Below are 22,661 nucleotides of genomic sequence, written 5' to 3'. Positions count from 1 at the left end.
GGTCCATCCACCTCACTACAAATAACTCAAGTTCATTTCTTTTTATGGCTGAGTAATATTCCATTGTATATATGGGCCACATCTTTATCCATTCATCTGTTGGTGGACACTTAGGTTGCTTCCATGTCCTGCATCTTGTAAATAGTGCTGCAGTGAACATTGTGGTACATGGCTCTTTTTGAATTATGGTCTTCTCAGGGTATATGCTCAGTAGTGGGATTGCTGAGTCGAATGGTAGTTCTATTTTTAGATTTTTAAGTAACTTCCATACTGTTCTCCATAGTGGCTGTATCAATTTACATTCCCACTAACAGTGCAAAAGATTTCCCTTTTCTCCACACCCTCTCCAACATTTATTGTTTGTAGATTTTTTGATGATGGACATTCTGACTAGTGTGAAGTGATACCGGATTGTAGTTTAGTTTTGATTTGCATTTCTCTAATGATGAGTGATGTTGAGCATCCTTTCATGTGTTTTTTGGCAATCTGTATATGTTCTTTGGAGAAATGTCTATTTAGGTCTTCTGCCCATTTTTGGATTGGGCTGTTTGTTTTTTTGATATTGAGCTGCATGGGCTGCTTATAAATTTTGGAGATTAATCCTTTGTCAGTTGCTTCATTTGCAAATACTTTCTCCCATTCTGAAAGTTGTCTTTTCGTCTTGTTTATGGTTTCCTTTGCTGTGCAAAAGCTTTTAAGTTTCATTAGCTCCCATTTATTTATTTTTGTTTTTGTTTCCATTTCTCTAGGAGGTGGGTCCAAAAGGATCTTGCTGTGGTTTATGTCATAGAGTGTTCTGCCTGTGGTTTCCTCTAAGAATTTTATAGTGTCTGGCCTTACATTTAGGTGTTTAATCCATTTTGAGTTTATTTTTGTGTATAGTGTTAAGGAGCGTTCTAATTTCATTCTTTTACATGTAGCTGTCCAGTTTTCCCAGCACCACTTATTGAAGAGGCTGTCTTTTCTCCATTGTATATTCTTGCCTCCTTTATCAAAAATCAGATGACTATATGTGCGTGAGTTTATCTCTGGGCTTCCTATCCTGTTCCATTGATCTATATTTCTGTTTTTGTGCCAGTACCATACTGCAACTTTGTATAGTCTGAAGTCTGGAAGCCTGATTCCTCCAGCTCCATTTTTCTTTCTCAAGATTGCTTTGGCTATTTGGGGCCTTTTGTGTTTCCATACAAATTGTGAAATTTTTTGTCCTAGTTCTGTGAAAAATGCCATTGGTAGTTTGATAGGGATTGCATTGAATCTGTAGATTGCTTTGGGTAGTATAGTCATTTTCACGGTGTTGATTCTTCCAATCCAAGAACATGGTATATCTCTCCATCTATTTGTATCATCTTTAATTTCTTTCATCAGTGTCTTATAGTTTTCTGCATATAGGTCTTTTGTGTCCTTAGGTAGGTTTATTCCTAGGTGTTTCATTCTTTTTGTTGTAGTGGTAAATGGGAGTGTTTCCTTTCAGATTTTTCTTAATTAGTGTATAGGAATGCAAGAGATTTCTGTACATTAATTTTGTAGCCTGCTACTTTTTACCAAATTGACTGATTAGCTCTAGTAGTTTTCTGGTAGCATCTTTAGGATTCTGTATGTATAGTATCATGTCATCTGCAAACAGTGACAGCTTTACTTCTTCTTTTCCTATTTGGATTCTTTTTATTTCTTTTTCTTCTCTGATTGCTGTGGCTAGGACTTCCAAAACTATGTTGAATAATAGTGGTGAGAGTGGACATCCTTGTCTTGTTCCTGATCTCAGAGGAAATGCTTTCAGTTTTTCACCATTGAGAATGATGTTGGCTCTGGGTTTGTCATATATGGCCTTTATTATGTTGAGGTAGGTTCCCTCTATGCCCACTTTCTGGAGGGTTTTTATCATAAATGGTGTTGAATTTTGTCAAAAGCTTTTTCTGTATCTATTGAGATGATCATATGGTTTTTCTCCTTCAGTTTGTTAATATGGTGTATCACATTGATTGATTTGAACGTACTGAAGAATCCTTGCATTCCTGGGATAAACCCCACTTGATCATGGTGTGTGATCCTTTTAATGTGCTGTTGGATTCTGTTTGCTAGTATTTTGTTGAGGATTTTTGTATCTATGTTCATCAGTGATATTGGCCTGTAATTTTCTTTCTTTGTGACATCTTTGTCCGGTTTTGGTATCAGGGTGATGGTGGCCTCGTAGAATGAGTTTGGGCATGTTCCTTCCTCTGCAATTTTTTGGAAGAGTTTGAGAAGGATGCGTGTTAGCTCTTTTGTAAATGTTTGACGGAATTCACCTGTGAAGCCATCTGGTCCTGGGCTTTTGTTTGTTGGAAGATTTTTTATCACAGTCTCAATTTCAGGGCTTGTGACTGGTCTATTTATATTTTCTCTCTCTTCCTGGTTCAGTCTTGGAAGGTTGTGCTTTCCTAAGAATTTGTCCATTTTCTTCCAAGTTGTCCATTGTATTGGCATATGGTTGTTTGTAGTAGTCTCTCATGATCCTTTGTATTTCTGCAGTGTCAGTTGTTTCTTCTCCTTTTTCTTTTCTAATTCTATTGATTTGAGTCTTCTCCCTTTTTTTCTTGATGAGTTTGGCTAATGGTTTATCAATTTTGTTTATCTTCTCAAAGAACCAGCTTTTCGTTTTATTGATCTTTGCTATTGTTTTCTTCATTTATTTCTGATCTGATCTTTATGATTTCTTTCCTTCTGCTAACTTTGGGGATTTTTTGTTCTTGTTTCTCCAATACCTTTAGGTGTAAGGTTAGGTTGTTTATTTGAGATGCTCCTTGTTTCTTGAGGTAGGATTGTACTGCTATAAACTTCCCTCTTAGAACTGCTTTTGCTGCATTCCATAGGTTTTGGGTCATTGTGTTTTCATTGTCATTTATGCTGGTACTTTTTGATTTCTTCTTTGATTTCTTCAGTGATCTCTTGGTTATTTAGTAGTGTATTGTTTAGCCTCCATGTGTTTGTATTTTTTACAGGTTTTTTCCTGTAATTGATATCTAGCCTCATAGCGTTCTGGTTGGAAAAGATGCTTGATATGATTTCAGTTTTCTTAAATTTACCGAGACTTGAGTTGTGACCCAGGATATAATCTATCCTGGAGAATGTTCCATGAGCACTTGAGAAGAAAGTGTATTCTGTTGTTTTTGGATGGAGCGTCCTATAAATATCAATTAAGTCCATCTTGTTTAATTATCATTTAAAGCTTGTGTTTCCTTATTTATTTTCATTTTGGATGATCTGTCCATTGGTGAAAGTGGGGTGTTAAAGTCCCCTACTTTGATTGTGTTACTGTGGATTTCCTCTTTTATGGCTGTTAGCATTTGCCTTATGTATTGAGGTGCTCCTATGTTGGGTGCATAAATATTTACAATCCTTATATCTTCTTCTTGGATTGATCCCTTGATCATTATGTAGTGTCCTTCTTTGTTTCTTGTAAAGTCTTTGTTTTAAAGTCTATTTTGTGTGATATAAGAATTGCTACTCCAGCTTTCCTTTGATTTCCATTTGCATGGAATAACTTTTTCCATCCCCTCACCTTCAGTCTGTATGTGTCCCTAGGTCTGAAGTGGGTCTCTTGTAGTCAGCATATATACGGGTCTTGTTTTTGTATCTATTCAGCCAGTCTGTGTCTTTTGGTTGGAGTATTTAATCCATTTACATTTAAGGTAGTTATCAATATGTATGTTCCTATTACCATTTACTTAATTGTTTTGGATTTGTTTTTGTATGTCTTTTCCTTCTCTTATGTTTCCTGCCTAGAGAAGTTTCTTTAGCATTTGTTGTAAAGCTGATTTAGTGGTGCCGAATTCTCTTAGCTTTTGCTCAGCAGTGCCTTCTTACTTTAAAAATTTCTTTGGTAGCCACACTATAGAAGCATTTAGTTACAAGCAAATTTTTTGGAAGTTATTAGCATTTGTATAAAGGTTATATTAATGTTCACCTAATAGAAGGACAAAACAATTATCTGGTACTAAATGCGTCATGGTTTTTATTTTAACATATGCTTTTTATTTTAACATTTATAATGCATCTGTAAATGCTGAATTAATGCCTTTACCCTGGGGATTTAAAATGTGTGAATGCTATATTATATACAAATACCCTGTCATAATAAAATGGTGCCTATTGTTTGACAATAATTTTGTATACAATTTACGATAATAATTTTTTGAAAGGTAAAAGCATTTTAGGAAATGTTCCATCTTAGAAGTTGGAATTTTTGTTCTCAAAGTATTAATTATTTTACACATAGCAAACGTTTAAATTATGATACATATTAAAACCCACTCAAATGAAGGTGGTAATGTAATTTATGTAAGGAATAATACAGACATGAATCAGAAAGAACAGTATTTAAAAAGCAAAATATATATATGCTGTGTAACTAACATTTAAGATATTTCTTGTTTAGAAGGTAGTTATTAGATAGGCAAGTTGGAGGAAGGGGAGGACACACTGAGTAGTATATTGGCAAGCTTCCTAAAATGTATATACGTAGTAATTAGAGGCATATTGATTTTTAAATACAGCCAGCTTTTATTCTCTTCCTTTTGTATCATGTATTTGTATGAACAGTGACTATTCTTACTTCTAAAAGAGGTTTATGAAGCTTTTTGTGATCATTTGTTATATAGGAAATAAATTACCACTGCAATATAAAACTAACATTAAATTTGTGATACTGGCAATTTGTGAGAGATTTAAAGTTTTGTTGCTTTGATTAATTTCTTATTTGTCAAATGATTGTGAAGAAATTCTCCATTTCCTAGTTGAGATTTGGGGACATTTCTTATGCTTTCTACTTGCATCCAGTGAACAAATATCCCTTTAGTCATGTTTGTAACCTTCAAGAACATGCTAAAAGGCATAACTGTAAGTATCACTCACATGCCGAACTTAAGTACTGTAGCTTTTTGCTAAATTGGTTTAATTTATTATTGTGTTTGTCAGCTATTAGCTTTCCTTTAGTGGCCTTCAGTACTTTATAGGCCTTTAAAGAATGTAGGGAACAGAGGTGTTCCTAGGAGGTGGAATATCTATCTACCTTATTTCATAAAATCTAAGGTGCTTTAAGAGTGAACTTTATTAGTCTTACTAGACCAAGTCAGTGGAAGGTTATGTAGGGGTAGAAAAATTTCCCCTTCTTTTCTTCTAGGTTCTTTGGTCTAATAATTAAATTGACATAGGACAGATTAACAGGAGAAAAACGTATTTAAGTTAGTATGTATGGGATCCCCAAAGATAAGAGACTCAAGGGTAGGCTGAGCAGTTGAGGCTTATGTGCCATCCTGTGCTAAGGAATGGGATAAGGGCCTGGGTCTTCAAAGGGGAGGAGGGTAACTCACAGGATGATGAGAAGAACAGATGTTTTGTATTTAGAAGTTTGCCCTGCCATGCAGATTGATCTTTCAGATAAAAATGTTATCTATGGTAATAGCTCTCTTTCTGGGCCAGGCCCCCTATCTAAGTTCTTTTAGGCAGTTACCAGAGAGGGAAAAAGTTTTCCTGAGTCTCCTAGGTCTTGATTGCCTTCAGCTCAAAATAATCCACTCATCAAAGTGTTGTATTTTGGGTTGGTGTATTCTCCCCTTCAGTAATCATACAACCATCTCACACTGTCACCCGGTGACAGTGATTACAAGATATCGTAGAGTAATTAATTTAATTATGACCTTCTCATACCCAGCACAAGTACATGCTCCACAAGCATAGTTCTAATGATGGTATTTCCTTATTCACAGTGTTTCAATGTAGTCAAGAATGATAGCCCTCTTTAAATAGGAAGGAAGGAATGATGCAGGGAAGGTAACCATTTTACCCCCACCCTCTAGATGGTTTGATTTTTATTTTCATGTGCACTTATTGTCTGTACAAAAAAATAAATATTACTTATGAAATAAAGATAAGACATTTGATGTTCTTCATGGCCCATTCCAAACCTTCTTCGGGTTTTCATCTCTGACTAACTTATCCCTTACTTCAGCCAGACTTCTTTACTTTTGGTTTCAAATCTTCTACATTCTCAGGATATAGTTTAAATTTTCTCCCTTTGCCTTACCAACCCTTTAAAAGTTAAGCCTAAATTCCTCTTCAGGCTTCTTCAGCTCCCTCCGTAGAAGGTATCTCTCACTCCACTACTTTGCAATGGCAAATACCTCTAGAATAGCATTTATCAGAGGCCAACTTTTGTTAGGGTTAATTGTGTATCTGGTTTTCCTGTTAAATTTTGGGACTGAACTGTTTAGGTTTATATTATCTCCATAGTGCATAATATAGACACACAGTGAGTGTTTCCTGAATTGAACTTTTATAGGTTTTTAAATATATGCATTGCTTCTTTTATTTCTCCCCTATGTAGTAATTTTGCTAGAATTACTAGTATGTTAGACTGTTTTACATTTAAGTTGCCATTCTCAATATTTACCCATCATTTTCTGAAGTATAAGAATTATTCCTGGGGGCTTCCCTGGTGGCGCAGTGGTTGGGAGTCCGCCTGCCGATGCAGGGAACGCGGGTTCGTGCCCCGGTCTGGGAGGATCCCACGTGCCGCAGAGCGGTTGGGCCCGTGAGCCATGGCTGCTGAGCCTGCGCGTCCGGGGCCTGTGCTCCGCAATGGGAGAGGCCCGTGAGAGGCCCGCGTACCGCACAAAAAAAAAAAAAAAAAGAATTATTCCTTTGCTGGTTACTATTCCTTTGCTGGTTACTATTCCATCGTGCAAAAAGACAAGAAAAATTGCATAGATATTAATTTTTTCATAGTCAGGATCTATTATACAAATTTTGGTAATTATACAACCTCATATTTAAGGAAGAGTATTTTATAAATAATGCTTTTTTTTCCTTTGTAGGTTACTTCCTCAGAATGTTGGCCTTCTCTATGTTGGAGGTTATGAAAGACCCTTTGCACAAATCAAGGTATGGTTGTTCATTTTCTAGTATATTTTTCCTAGATACAGTTCACTCGTCCAGAACCCACCAAAACCCTGCAAATAACTATCACAAAAATTTGGGAATGTGAATTATTAATTTCATTAGTTTTTGCATATCTCTGATGAAAAAGTAATTCAGTTTTTCAGTGAATCGATTAGTTTAATAATCTTGCCCTTAGTAGCGTTAATTTTGACCATTGCACTTCAGTGATTAGTTAAGAAGAGTACAATTTAGAGCCATATTACCCTTTTTACCAATAGAATTTTTTGACAGCTTTATTGAGGTATAATAGGCATACAGTAAAATATACATATTTAAACTGTACAATTTGACATACCCTTGTGAAACCATCACCACAATATCCATCACCCCTAAAAGTTTCCTTGTGCCCCTTTGAACTCCCCCGTCCTGCCCTTCCTTTTTCTTTTTCAGTTCCCAGGTGACCACTGATCTAATCATTATAGGTTAATTTGCACTTTCCAGAATTTTATATAAATTTTATATAATTTTATATAAATGGATCATACTGTATTTCTTTCTCTCTCTCTTTTAGCTTCTTTCATTCAGTGTTATTATTTTGAGATTCACCCATGTTGTTACACTTCAGTAGTTCATTCTTTTTTATTGCTGAGTAGTATTTCATTATATGGTTTTAGCACAGTTTCTTTATCCTTTCACACATTGAGAGACATTTGGGTTGTTTCTGCTTTTTGACTATTACAAATAAAGCTGCTGTGAACATTTGTGTACAAGTCTCTGTATGGACATATATTTTCATTTCTCTTGGGTAAATACCTAAGGCCAAAATGGCTGAGTTAAATGGCAGTTGTATGTTTTAACTTTTTAAGAAACTACCAAACTATTTCCCCACCAGCAGGGTGAGTGTCAGTTCCTCCATATCATCATCAACATTTGGTATGGTCAGTCTTTTTAAGTTTAGTCATTCTTATAGGTATATAGTATTTCATTGGAGTTTTAATTTGCATTTCTGTAATGACTAATAATGTTGAGCATCTTCTCATGTACTTATTTGTCATCTGTACGTCTCTAGTGAAGTGTGTGTTCAAAACTTGCCATTTTTTAGTTGGGTTTTTTGTTTTCTTACCGTTGAGTTTTGAGCATTCTTTATATATCTTCTGGATGTAAGCCCTTTATCAGATATGGGATTTCTCTTAACAGGATCCTCAAAGAGCAAAAATTCTTAATGTTGGTGAAGTTCAGTTTATTAGTTTTTTTTCATGGTTCTTGCTTTTAGTGTTGATCTAAGAAATATTTGCCTAGTCCAAAGGCCAAAAGATTATTCTCCTATGTATTCTTCTAGAATCTTTATAGTTCTAGGTTTTACATTTAAGTTATCCAGTGGAGTTAATTTTTGTATATGATGCAAGGTTCAAGGCATAGAGGAATATTGTCCCCCTACACCCCAACCTTTTTTTGGCCCGTGGATATCCAGTTGTTCCGAAACCATTTGTTAAAAAGGGTATCCTTTCCACCATTGAAGTGCCTTTGCATCTTAGTTGAGAATCAATTCACCATATGTGTGTGAATCTATTTCTGAGCTCTTTATTCTGTTGCATTGACCTATGTATCTATCCCTCCACCAGTATCACACTGTCTTGATTTTTGTAGCTTTAGAATAAGTCATGAAGTCAGGTAGTGTAAATCCTGCAACTTTGTTCTTTTTCAAAGTTGCTTAGACTACTCTGGGTTCCTTTAATTTCCATGTGAATGTTAGAATCATCTTGTCAATTTCTGTAAAATTACCTGCTGGAATTTTGATTTGGATCACGTTGAATCTGGAGATCAATTTGAAGAGAAATGACATCATAACGGTATTGAATCTTACAGTTCATCAAAGCCACATATTTCTCCATTTATTTAGATCTTTAATGTCTCTCAGCAGTATTTCATTGTTTCAGTGTGTTGGTCTTGCACATTTAAAAGTAAATTTATCTGTAAATATTTTATATTTGTGATTCTATTTTAAAAGTACTTTTTATTTCAATTTACAATTGTTCATTGCTAGTACATAAAAAGACGATTAAATTTTGTGTGTTTACTTTAAATCCTACAACTTTACTACACTCAATTAGTAATTCTAGTAGCTTTTTTTGTAGATTTCATAGGATTTTCTACATAAATGATTATGTCATCTACTAATAGGCAGTTTTCTTTTTCCTTTCTGATCTTGATATTGATACCTTTTATTGCTTTTTCTTGCTTTAGTGCGCTGGCTAAAACCTACAGTACAAAGTTGATTAGAAATGGTGAGAACGGACATCCTTGCCTTGTTCCTGATCTTAGAGGGAAAGCATTCAATTTTTTGTCAAAAATTGTTTTTATAGCAATATTAGTTGAGGATTGAAGCACAGATTCCAACTAGGCTTTCTTGTAAAAAGTGGAATAATATTATGAACGTTCAAGGCAGTAAATAAAAAGAAAGGTTTGCAGTCATCCTTTTCCTTTGTTATTTTAACTTTATTAATGTTTTCTGAAAGACCTGTAAAATTTGATTTGTTTTTTTGGTTTAGTATTGGATTTTTCCTCACATTTGTTTCTTGGCTTCATGAGTTAATTATTTTTCTCACGTTCATTTGTCGGATGTGATTTTGAATTCCTTTCCCCCTACATATATGACATATTTTTATGCTTTGAAGAACAAAGAGTTTTCAGAATAGACTGAGCCTGAATAGGACATATAAGATATTTAATACTGAGGCGGTTTAGTCACATTATTGACATTTTAAAATGATAAACCTTCTTTAGCTACCATAGCATCAGCACTTCTTTAAATACCTTCCTTAATTTAACTTAAGACACTCTCAAAAGTCCACATTAGGGTCTTAAGTTGTGGACCCTCTTGAACGTTTCTGATGCCCTAAGTAACGACAAGCGTTCAGGTACATTTGTTTTAATTCTATTTTTAACATCCCTGGAACACGAGTGGAGTTGGCAAGAGTCTCTTCATAAACCTCCCTCACTATCCTGTTCACCAAATTCTCCAGCAGAGGCAGGAATTCTAATAAGTTTCAGCAGAAACATTTCTAAAAGCCCAATTTTTTTTTCGTCCATTGGTTTGGAAAATCCTGTTTCTCTGTATTAGAACTGAAATAATGAAAAAGTGAGAGGCTTATCTGATATATTTAAGGAAGGGTAGAATTTGTGCGTGTGTGTGTGTGTGTGTTACATGTTGTCTCAAAAACATAAGTGTATGTATGTAGGAGGGTGATTCCTCCATCACTCACCTGATTCATTAACATATCATTTTCTTTATCCAAGCCCTTTCTTTTTTTTTTTTTTTTTTTTTTTTATTAGTTTCTGCTTTATATCCAAGCCCTTTCTAACAAGCCCAGTGACAGAGGTCAATCCTTTGTCAACCCTTTATGCCTGGATAATCAATTCAATAGAAAAAAGTCCATTATTTTAGGCCATCCTTTTCCTTTGATGTTGCTATAGGAAAGGTTTCTCTCATGTACTGTGAAAGGATTTCTTATCCTCATTAATTGTTGAAGTTCTTTTATAATTCCTATGGTTCTTAAGAAAATGCTGTATAGATCCCTACCTAATTAGAATGCCTGTAAGTTAATTGGAAAACAATTCTAAAAAATCATAGTTTAAATGCTTGAGATTAGGCTAGAAATTTAAGGTTCATTCCCTGCCCCTTGCCTTGCATCTGACTTTCTGGACATGAAATACCAGTATTTGTTTGCTGTTAAACTAAATGTAATGATACTGTATTGTGTGGCATAGATATCAGATATAACCTTTAATAAATGGAAACTGTTTTGCTTTCTTAAGAGATTATTGGTTGAATTTTTTTTTTTTTATAAATCAAGATAGAAAATTGTTCATTTGAGTATTTAGGAAAAGGAATTCTCATTTATTAACATCACAGGACTAAGTGTGAGTGGCTTGGTGTTAGAGGCTACATTTGTTAAAGTGGCATTTTACATTTGTATTTCTAAAAAGGAGCTCCAATTTATAAATATCAGAAAGAGAAAAAGGAACACACAAAAAGGATGGTGGATATTTGGGCTAGTGTTAAATGAGTTCAGAAAATTTGCTATAGCGTGACAATAGATGTATGTACTATTAGCATATAACATGAATTGTTACAACCACTCTTTCTCTCTCTCTCTGTCTCTCCCTCCCTCCCTCTCCCATTATTACCCATCTTTTAGTTTTAGTTTTCTGTCCAAGCCCTAGGTAAAGATACCAGTGTGTACAAACATGGGACTTCATTACAGTCTTAGACCAGTACATCTTCATGCTAGTTTCACGTTTCATTATTTTTAGAGGAAGTTATTCCAACTTTACCTTTTATATCTCTTAACATCTTCTGAAAGTCATCAGAATAAATTTTCATGGGAAATTTGTCATCTGAAGAACTTGATTTTAAACATGCATGATTATTCTCTTATTTTAAACTAAAATATGATAAACTAAATACAACACTGATCATTTTATAATGAGTTGTAATACAGAGTAAGAAAAGAATTGCCTCACATATCCACAGCTATTGTTTCGTGCTGTAAATGAGGTAGATTTCACCCTCATCCAAGACTAACTTCTTTCAACTTTATTGAGATTAAGATAAGTTTCTAGATGTACTGGGCTGTGTGTGACTTAGGGTTTTCTTAAGTAAGAGATATGTTTCATTATATCTTTATATGTAGTCTTTTAAATTCAAAAGGAAAGTTTTGAAAAAAGTAAAATTTTACTTAATTCTTATTTGAATGCTTTCAAGTTGTCAGAAGCTTTTTGGGGTGGAGGGGTGGTTATTTCTGTATATCTTTGCATAATACCTTTATCTTAATTCAGTGTGTATATAATCCTGTTGTTCATAGTTTATTTTTGTAGACATGGTCAAGTTTAAATAATAGTTTACATTTTATTTATTTATTTTAAACTTTATTTATTTATTTATTTTTGGCTGCATGGGTCTTCGTTGCTGTGCGCAGGCTTTCTCTAGTTGGGGAGAGCGGGGGCTACTCTTCATTGTGGTGCGAGGGCTTCTCATTGTGGTGGCTTCTCTTATTGCAGAGCACGGGCTCTAGGCACGTGGGCTTCAGTAGTTGTGGCGCGTGGTCTCAGTAGTTGTGGCTCGCAGGCTCTAGAGCGCAGGCTCAGTAGTTGTGGCGCATGGGCTTAGTTGCTCCACGGCATGTGGGATCTTCCCGGACCAGTGATCGAACCTGTGTCCCCTGCGTTGGCAGGCGGATTCTTAACCACTGAGCCACCAGGGAAGTCCCAGTAGTTTACATTTTATACCTCTTATTCTGTGTTGTTTTCTAAAACATTTTACAGTGCAGTAAAAATCTCAGTGCTATTCTCATAGGATTCTAGTCCTGGAGGCTCCACTTACCAGCCATAATGCATAAAACCAAGAAGGATGGAAGCTTGTCAGCATCACTTTTAATCAACTGAAGGATTGTTATGGAAAGTCTCAGAGCCACAGGGCTGTCCCTCTCCACCGGGCTTGGTATTAGTTGCCTCTTGCAGTTCAGACAGCCCAAGAAGTGTGTGAAGCTGTGAGGCTGAGTCACATACAGTTTTCACTCTGACACTGCGGAATAGCTGAAAAATGTCTTTTGTATTTTAACTATGAATTCCATGCAGCAGCCATATGTGAAATGTAAGGAGTATAACCGTTATTCTGAGGCAGTTATTTTATAGTCAGTACAGCTGGGTTATTCTCTGCCTCAGAACTTGGTTCCATCCCTGCTGAGGCACTGGGTGCCATTAGTCACAGTCTCATACTCTAGGCTTTCTGAGTTCAATTTTTAAGTCGCTTTACAGCCCAGGAAATATAAAATTGGTGTAAAATTGGTGTTTGTATTCATATACATATTCCGTTAGTGCAAAGAAATAATGATCTCTTCTTCATCTTTGAAATATTTGAAAATCCATCAAACCATTCCCTCAGACTTTTTTAAATTAAAAAAAGTAGAATACTTTTCCTTTTTAGGTATATTGAGCTTGGATTGTTATTTGTTACTTAAAAATATCTTTGAAATGCCTAATAATGTGTCAATTTTAATTTTTAGGGTAAATTAAATTTAAAGATAAAGTTATTTATTTGGAGTCTCTCTTAGGAAATACTGAGAAAACTAGGAAAACTGATTTGTTTTGTTCACTGACTGATGATGTTTTAGAAAATGTGTGGCTCATTAGATCGATACTTTTTACTAAAGGAAATTATTTAACATCCATATTTTAAATCTCTAAAATATCTGAAGTATTACATCAGATATAGATGCAGGCCTAGAACTGAGTATTGTAGTTTATTGGCTTCCAAACTTATCACCATGACCTGTAGGAATGTAAGCAGTGTATTTTCATTGAGTTCTAGCACACATACTCATATGTGTATTTATACACACACAACATAAACCAAAGTTTCAAAATAAGTATGATTTTCCATTCTGTTCAGTTTATTTTTCCATTGATTTAGTTTTTAAATGTGGGTCTCAACCCACTAAATTAACTTCTCTGTTTGGAAAATGGGTCACGACTCATAGTTTGGCAAACACTGCTGCAGGGTAGGACTTGTCCAGCTAATGCTGCCATCTGCCACACTGATGCAGTGCAGGCGATGGTGAGGAAGCTTACCAGCCCCTGAGTTGATGATAGTCCTCGGAGTGGCTTTGGAGGGGAGGAAAGTGATGCGATGTCATAGTTGCTGGGGAGAGGGAGGAAGAGAGTATAGAAAAAGATAAATGAGAAGTGACTTAAGATGTTTCATGCAGCCAAGCAAAGCTATTTTCTATTTCAAAAAGACCCTAATTCTCATAAACAGAAGAGAAACTTCTTTGCCTACTCTGTCTTCCAAGTGATTTCATGTATTTTGAGGCTAGAGAGACAAATAAAGGTAAGATCCCCATAGATGAAAAAAACAGAAACGGAGATGTGTGAGAAATTGAGAGAAAGCAGTGGAAGCAGATCTAGATTAGTGTGCCGTATTCATTGAATAATTGCTCAGTTTTCTGTAGTACTGTGAGTGGAGAGGCAAATTTTCAGTGTCTCATGTTGCAGTAATCAGAGCAGACATGAGTATTTCTTTGTTGAAAGCAGATTCAAAAAGTGAAAAAAAACTTAAAAAAAAAAACAAACTCACAAACTGTCATGGAAGCCAAAAGGTTCTTTACTTATATGCAATAACTATTAAGTTGCTGACAGCATTTTATCCTGCACACTTGCCGACAGAGTGCTTCAGGGCCACTGCTGGGCTCTAGTGAGCCCATTTAGTAACTTTCTGGATGTTAAAAATCATGCATTGTTACCAACAAATCACATTGAAACTGCAGACTTAGTGTTCCAGAAAGTATTGAATAGCAGTAGTTTTCCTGCCATTTTTACCAAGGTGCTTTTGGCCATGTTATTGCCAAAACTGAGGAACACTTAAGGCCTGTGGTCATACATGTTTTAGTTTCAGTATTCTTACCTTCATGTCCTTAAAAAACTTATCTGTTTACAAGAATCTGAGTCCCATAGGGCTGGGCTGTGTCTTGTGTACTTCTGTATCCTCAGCAATTAGCCTAGTGCCTGAGACATAAAAACACTAAATAAATATTTAACATTATTACTGAAGAATGCCTAGAAAACCAAATATTGCTTTTTTTTAAATTGAGGTATAGTTGATATATAGCATATTAGTTTCAGGTGTAAAACATAATGATCCAATATTGTACACATTGCAAAATGATCACCACAATAAGTCTACTTAACATCCATCCCTTTACATAGTTAAAAAACAGTTTCTTCTTGTGATGAGAACTTTTAATATCTACTCTTTTAGCAACTTCCAAATATAAAATACAGTATTTATTAACTATAGCCACTCTGCTGTTAACATTACATCTCCAGAATGTATCTACCTTATAATTGGAAGTTTGTACCTTTTGTCCCCCTTCTTCGTCCATTTCTCCCACCCTCACCCCCTGCTTGTGGCAACAACTAACCTGTTCTCTGTATCTATGAGCTTGTTGTTGTTGTTTTTTTAAACCATCAAGTATTTACCATGAAGTTCATCAAAGTATTTAAAACTCTGGTTCTAATTACATACATATTTACTGCCTTAAAACTTTATTTTCTCATCTCTTGAGCTGGGATATCTTTGAGGCAATATAAATTAATTTTACTTTCTAATTTAAGATTGTGGTTGTAAATTGTTATTAACATCAGTAACTTTATTTGAAATGTAGATTTTGTGAATTACTCTGAGAACATTTTAAATCTAGTCCTCAAATTATTTTCCAATTAAGAAAGCATTTTTCTTAGCTGGATATTCCAATTACTTTCAATCTCTCTTGAGCTAGCCACTTTATAGAAAAATATTAGAAATCATTTTAGCATATTCTAGTTTTTTTGAAAACCAGATCTGTCATATCAAGCTGACTTCTTGTTACATGTGATTTGGAGAGAAAAAGACTAAACAATTCTTTTTTGTAATTTTGAAATGTTCTCAAGAAAGGAAATGGTATCGTGCTTACTTACATATTTATAATGCAGTGGACATCCTATTTTGGTGAAAGGAAATAACATGGTGTTTCTTATCCTGTTGGGTGTTTTCCCTACCAATGTTTTATTTCTAAAAAGAATTTCAAACGCATTGACAACCATGTAAATAGAAAAGATAATATCTAAAATGACTGTTGTAGAAGTCATATTTCTGACAAATGCCATGGTTTCTGATCTAGATTGTACATTAGACATCTAGAAGTTATATATTTCACTTTTTTCCCACAAAAGAAGAAAAATAATTTCTCCAGTAAATAGTCAGTTAGGAAGGAATATTACTTGTCCGCTTGCCTAATAAAGTTTGAAAAAGCAACCCCCCCCACCCAAGGCAGAGGTGGCAATAAAGACCCATTTCAAGTGTATCATGGCCATGATTCAGGCAGCTAGGGAAGCTCCAGACCAGTGTTCTCTTTGTTGACCCTTCGAGAACAATAACAAACTATGAAACTCTGAGACTAGATAATACAAATCCATTAATGTTGCCAGTGATTTGTAATGGGCACTATTAAAGTTGGTACCTTGAGCACCTTCAGAAGTTTGAGACTACTACAGTAAGTGATATTCCGTCATAAGTAGATACGGTAATTGTAAGTTATGGGTAGGAGGGATCCTTTTTTTTTTCTTTGAATTTTATTTTTTTATACAGCAGGTTCTTATTAGTTATCCATTTTATACATATTAGTGTATATATGTCAATCCCAATCTCCCAGATCATCACAGGACCACCACCACCCCCTGCTGCTTTCCCCCCTTGGTGTCCATACGTTTGTTCTCTACATCTGTGTCTCAATTTCTTCCCTGCAAACCGGTTCATCTGTACCATTTTTCTAGGTTCCACATATATGCGTTAATATATGATAATTGTTTTTCTCTTTCTGACTTACTTCACTCTGTATGACAGTCTCTAGATCCATCCACGTCTCTACAGATGACCCAGTTTCATTCCTTTTTATGGCTGAGTAATATTCCATTGTATATATATACCACATCTTCTCTATCCATTTGTCTGTCGATGGGCATCTAGGTTGCTTCCATGACCTGGCTATTGTAAATAGTGCTGCAAAGAACATTGGGGTGCATATGTCTTTTTGAATTATGGTTTTCTCTGGGTATATGCCCAGTAGTGGGATTGCTGGGTCATATGGTAATTCTATTTTTACTTTTTTAAGGAACCTCCATACTGTTCTCCATAGTGGCTGTATCAATTTACATTCCCACCAACAGTGCAAGAGGGTTCCCTTTTCTCCACACCCTCTCCAGCATTTGTTGTTTGTAGATTTTCTGATGAAGCCCATTCTAACTTGTGTGAGGTGATACCTCACTGTAGTTTTGATTTGCATTTCTCTAATAATTAGTGATGTTGAGCAGCTTTTCATGTGCTTCTTGGCCATCTGTATGTCTGTGGAGAAATGTCTGTTTAGGTCTTCTGCCCACTTTTGGATTGGGTTGTTTGTTTTTTTGATATTGAGCTGCATGAGCTGTTTATATATTTTGGAGATTAATCTTTTGTCCATTGATTCATTTGTAAGTATTTTCTCCCATTCTGAGGGTTGTCTTTTCATCTTGTTTGTAGTTTCCTTTGCTTTGCAAAAGCTTTTAAGTTTCATTAGGTCCAATTCGTTTATTTTTGTTTTTATTTCCATCACTCTAGGAGGTGGATCAAAAAAGATCTTCCTGTGATTTATGTCAAAGAGTGTTCTTCCTATGTTTTACTCTAAGAGTTTTATAGTGTCCGGTCTTATATTTAGATCTCTAATCCATTTTGAGTATATTTTTGTGTACGGTGTTAGGGAGTGTTCTAATTTCATTCTTTTACATGTAACTCTCAAGTTTTCCCAGCACACTTACTGAAGAGACTGTCTTTTCTCCATTGTATATCCTTGCCTCCTTTGTCATAGATTAGTTGACCATAGGTGCATGGGTTTATCTCTGGGCTTTCTATCCTGTTCCATTGATCTATATTTTTGTTTTTGTGCCAGTAACATACTGTCTTGATTACTGTAGCTTTGTCGTATAGTCTGAAGTCTGGGAGCCTGATTCCTCCAGCTCCGTTTTTCTTTCTCAAGATTGCTTTGGCTATTCGGGGTCTTTCGTGTTTCCATACAAATTGTAAAATTTTTTGTTCTAGCTCTGTGAAAAATGCCATTGGTAGTTTGATAGGAATTACATTGAATCTGTAGTTTGCTTTGGGTAATATAGTCATTTTCACAATATTGATTCTTCCATATCAAGAACATGGTATATCTCTCCATCTATTTGTATCATCTTTAATTTCTTTCATCAGTGTCTTATAGTTTTCTGCATACAGGTCTTTTGTCTCCCTAGGTAGGTTTAGTCCTAGGTATTTGATTCTTTTTGTTGCAGTGGTAAATGGGAGTGTTTCCTTAATTTCTCCTTCAGATTTCTCATCATTAGTGTATAGGAGTGCAAGAGATTTCTGTGCATTAATTTTGTGTCCTACAGCTTTACCAAATTCATTGATTAGCTCTAGTAGGTTTCTGGTAGCATCTTCAGGATTCTCTATGTATAGTATCATGTCATCTGCAAACAGTGACAGTTTTACTTCTTCTCTTCCAATTTGAATTCCTTTTATTTCTTTTGCTTCTCTGATTGCTGTGGCTAGGACTTCCAAAACTATGTTGAATAATAGTGGTGAGAGTGGACATCCTTTTCTTGTTCCTGATCTTAGAGGAAATGCTTTCACTTTTTCACCATTGAGAATTATGTTTGCTGTGGGTTTGTTGCATATGGCCTTTATTATGTTGAGGGTAGGTTCCCTCTATGCCCACTTTCTGGAGAGTTTTTTATCATAAATGGGTGTTGAATTTTGTCAAAAGCTTCTTCTGCATCTATTGAGATGATCATATGATTTTTATTCTTCAGTTTGTTAATATGGTATATCACATTGATTGATTTGCGTATATTGAAGAATCCTTGCATCCCTGGACTAAATCCCACTTGATCATGGTGTACGATCCTTTTAATGTATTGTTGGATTCTGTTTGCTAGTATTTTGTTGAGGATTTTTGCATCTATATTCATCAGAGATATTGGTCTGTAATTTTCTTTTTTTGTAGTATCTTTGTCTGGTTTTGGTATCAGGGTGATGGTGGCCTCGTAGAATGAGTTTAGGTGTGTTCCTTCCTCTGCAATTTTTTTCGAAGAGTTTGAGAAGGATGGGTGTTAGCTCTTCTCTAAATGTTTGATAGAATTCACCTGTGAAGCCATCTGGTCCTGGACTTTTCTTTGTTGGAAGATTTTTTAGTCACAGTTTCAATTTCATTTCTTATGATTGGTCTGTTCATATTTTCTGTTTCTTCCTGGTTCAGTCTTGGAATCTTATACCTTTCTAAGAATTTGTCCATTTCTTGCCAGTTGGCCATTTTATTGGCACAGAGTTGCTTGTAGTAGTCTCTTAGGATGCTTTGTACTTCTGCAGTGTCTGTTGTAACTTCTCCTTTTTCATTTCTAATTTTATTGATTTGAGTCCTCTCCCTCTTTTTCTTGATGAGTCTGGCTAATGGTTTTTCAATTTTGTTTATCTTCTGAAAGAACCAGCTTTTAGTTTTATTGATCTTTGCTATTGTTCTCTTTGTTTCTATTTCATTTAATTCTGCTCTGATCTTTATGATTTCTTTCCTTCTACTAACTTTGGGTTTTGTTTGTTCTTCTTTCTCTAGTTCCTTTAGGTGTAAGGTTAGATTGTTTATTTGAGATTTTTCTTGTTTCTTGAGTTAGGATTGTATTGCTATAAACTTCCCTCTTAGAATTGCTTTTGCTGCATCCCATAGGTTTCGGATCGCCGTGTTTTCATTGTCGTTTGTCTCTAGGTATTGTTTGATTTCCTCTTTGATTTCCTCAGTGGTCTCTTGGTTATTTAGTAACGTATCGTTTAGCCTCCATGTGTTTGTGTTTTTTATGTTTTTTCTCTGTAATTGATTTCTAATCTCATAGCGTTGTGGTCAGGAAAGGTGCTTGATATGATTTCAGTTTTCTTAAATTTACTGAGGCTTCATTTGTGACCCAAGATGTGGTCTATCCTGGAGAATGTTCCATGCGCACTTGAGAAGAAAGTGTAATCTGCTGTTTGGGGATGGAATGTCCTATAAATATCAATTAAATCTATCTGGTCTATTGTGTCATTTAAAGCTTCTGTTTCCTTATTTTCATTTTGGATGATCTGTCCATTGGTGTAAGTGAGGTGTTAAAATCCTCCACTATTATTGTGTTACTGTCAATGTCCTCTTTTATAGCTGTTAGCAGTTGCTTTATGTATTGAGGTGCTCCTTTGTTGGGTGCATATATATTTACAATTGTTATATCTTCTTAGATTGATCCCTTGATCATTATGTAGTGTCCTTCCTTGTCTCTTGTAACATTCTTTATTTTAAAGTCTATTTTATCTGATATGAGTATTGCTACTCCAACTTTCTTTTGATTTCCATTTGCATGGAATATCTTTTTCTATCCCCTCACTTTCAGTCTGTATGTGTCCCTAGGTCTGAAGTGGGTCTCTTGTGTATGTTCCTATGACCATTTTCTTAATTGTTTGGGGTTTGTTTTTGTAGGTCCTTTTCTTCTCTTGTGTTTCCCAGTTGGAGACGTTCCTTTAGCATTTGTTGTAGAGCTGGTTTGGTGGTGCTGAATTCTCTTAGCTTTTGCTTGTCTGTAAAGCTTTTGATTTCTCCATCGAATCTGAATGAGATCCTTGCTGGGTAGAGTAATCTTGGTGTAGGTTCTTCCCTTTCATCACTTTAAATATATCATGTCACTCCCTTCTGGCTTGTAGAGTTTCTGCTGAGAAATCAGCTGTTAACCTTATGGGAGTTCCCTTGTATGTTATTTGTTGTTTTTCCCATGCTGCTTTCAGTAATTTTTCTTTGTCTTTAATTTCTGCGAGTTTCATTACTATGTGTCTCAGAGTGTTTCTCCTTGGATTTATCCTGCCTAGGACTCTCTGGGCTTCCTGGACTTGGGTAGCTCTTTCCTTTCCTATGTTAGGGAAGTTTTCAACTATAATCTCTTCAAATATTTTCTCGGGTCCTTTCTCTCTCTCTTCCCCTTCTGAGACCCCTATAACGCAAATGTTGTTGTGTTTAATGTTGTCCCAGAGGTCTCTTAGTCTGTCTTCATTTCTTTTCATTCTTTTTTCTTTATTCTGTTCCACAGCAGTGAATTCCACCATTCTGTCTTCCAGGTCACTTATCCGTTCTTCTTCCTCAGTTATTCTGCTATTGATCCCTTCTAGTGTATTTTTCATTTCAGTTCTTGTATTGTTCTTCTCTGTTTGTTTTTTCTTTAATTCTTCTAGGTCTTTGTTAAACGTTTCTTGCATCTTCTTGATCTTTGCCTCCATTCTTTTTCCGAGGGCCTGGATCATCTTCCTTATAATTATTCTGGATTCTTTTTCTGGAAGCTTGCCTATCTCCACTTTGTTTGGTTGTTTTTCTGGGGTTTTCTCTTGTTCCTTCTTCTGATACATAGACCTCTGCCTTTTCATCTTGTCTGTCTTTCTATGAATGTGCTTTTTGTTCCACGCTGCAGGACTGTAGTTCTTCTTGCTTCTGCTGTCTGCTCTCTTGTGGAAGAGGCTATCTAAGAGGCTTGAGCAAGTTTCCTGATGGGAGGGACTGGTGGTGGGTAGAGCTGGCTGTTACTCTGGTGGGCAGAGCTCAGTAAAACTTTAATCCACTTGTCTGCTGATAGGTGGGCCTGGGTTCCTCCCTGTTGGTTGTTTGGCCTGAGGTGACCCAATACTGGAGCCTATGTGGGCTCTTTGCTGGGGCTAATGGTGGACTCTGGGAGGGCTCCCGCCAAAGGGTACTTCCCAGAATTTCTGCTGCCAGTGTCCTTGTCCTCATGATGAGACACAGCCACCCACCGCCTCCGCAGAAGACCCTCCAACACTAGCAGGTAGGTCTGGTTCAGTCTCCTATGGGGTCACTGCTCCTTCCCCTGGGTCCCAATGCACATACTACTTTGTGTGTGCCCTCCAAGAGTGGAGTCCTTTTTTTCCAGTCCTGTTGAAGTCCTGCAATCAAATCCCTCCAGGCTTCAAAGTCTGATTCTCTAGGAATTCCTCCTCCCGTTGCCGGACCCCCAGGTTGGGAAGCCTGACGTGGGGCTCAGAACCTTCACTCCAGTGGGTGGACTTCTGTGGTATGTGTTCTCCAGTTTATGAGTCACCCACCCAGCAGTTATGGAATTTGATTTTATTGTGATTGCGCCTCTCCTACCATCTCATTGTGGCTTCTCCTTTGTCTTTGGATGTGGGGTATCTTTTTTGGTGAGTTCCAGTGTCTTCCTGTTGATGATTGTTCAACAGTTAGTTGTGATTCCAGTGTTCTTGCAAGAGGGAGTAAGAGCACGTCCTTCTGCTCTGCCATCTTGAACCAATCTTTCTAAATTAGGAAGGATCTTTAATTGTCTTAAAACAGGAATTTAAAAAGATAGTCAAATAAATCTAATTATCTCTTAAAACAGTTTTTTTCTAAGTAGTGAGCTGGTTATTAGTTTTCTTCATATCCCAAAGTTTAATTTTCTATAGAATTATTTGCCAGTAAGTAAAAATGACAAGCTTGTAGTTCAGGAAGTTCACAAACTGTACTAAATGCAATGAAATGTAAGATTTGGAGAAACTATTATAAATTTAATATTGCAAATACAAGTCAGCATTAAGGTACCATTTGGATATTTACAGTTTTACTAAAATATTTTATTTTTTTTTTTAATTTTTTTTGCGGTTCACGGGCCTCTCACTGCTGTGGCCTCTCCCGTTGTGGAGCACAGGCTCTAGAAGCGCAGGCTCAGCAGCCATGGCTCACGGGCCCAGCCTTCTCCACGGCATGCGGGATCCTCCCTGACTGGGGCACGAACCCGCATCCCCTGCATCGGCAGGCGGACTCCCAACCACTGTGCCACCAAGGAAGCCCTAAAATATTTTAAATATTAATATTTAAGTTCTTTCTGTAGTGTGATCAGATCAGAACAGTTGTGATACCCAGGAAATAGCTTCACAAGTGGTCATTCATCTGCTAAAATAATATGTTCTTTCTAGTGTTAAAGTAGTTTTAATTGTTTTCTGCTAAGATTTAGTCTGGTAATAGTCAAAATATTAACAGTGAACACACATTATATATCTTTTTTAAAAAATTAGTCTATCCAGAATCTATATAGATATACATATAAAATGACATTTTAGGTTG

The 22,661-nt window shown here is 35.9% G+C and overlaps 1 protein-coding gene across 4 annotated transcripts in view; it reads left to right on the top strand.

Annotated features, from left to right (window-relative positions):
- The window catches only part of RNGTT (RNA guanylyltransferase and 5'-phosphatase), a gene marked incomplete at its 5' end in the record, with an annotated part of 242,019 nt that overhangs the window by 185,783 nt on the left and 33,575 nt on the right, over nucleotides 1–22,661 (top strand). For all 4 annotated transcript variants that reach the window (XM_079716219.1, XM_079716218.1, XM_079716217.1 and 1 more), the window contains one exon: nucleotides 6,855–6,921. In XM_079716219.1, the coding sequence (XP_079572345.1) occupies nucleotides 6,855–6,921 (67 nt within the window). The remainder of the gene's footprint in view (nucleotides 1–6,854; nucleotides 6,922–22,661) is intronic.

This window comes from Hyperoodon ampullatus, assembly GCF_949752795.1.
Source record: "Hyperoodon ampullatus genome assembly, chromosome: 12".
NCBI lineage: Eukaryota > Metazoa > Chordata > Mammalia > Artiodactyla > Ziphiidae > Hyperoodon > Hyperoodon ampullatus.
Note: the sequence above shows the minus strand (reverse complement) of the source record. Positions and strands in the feature narration are given on the sequence as shown.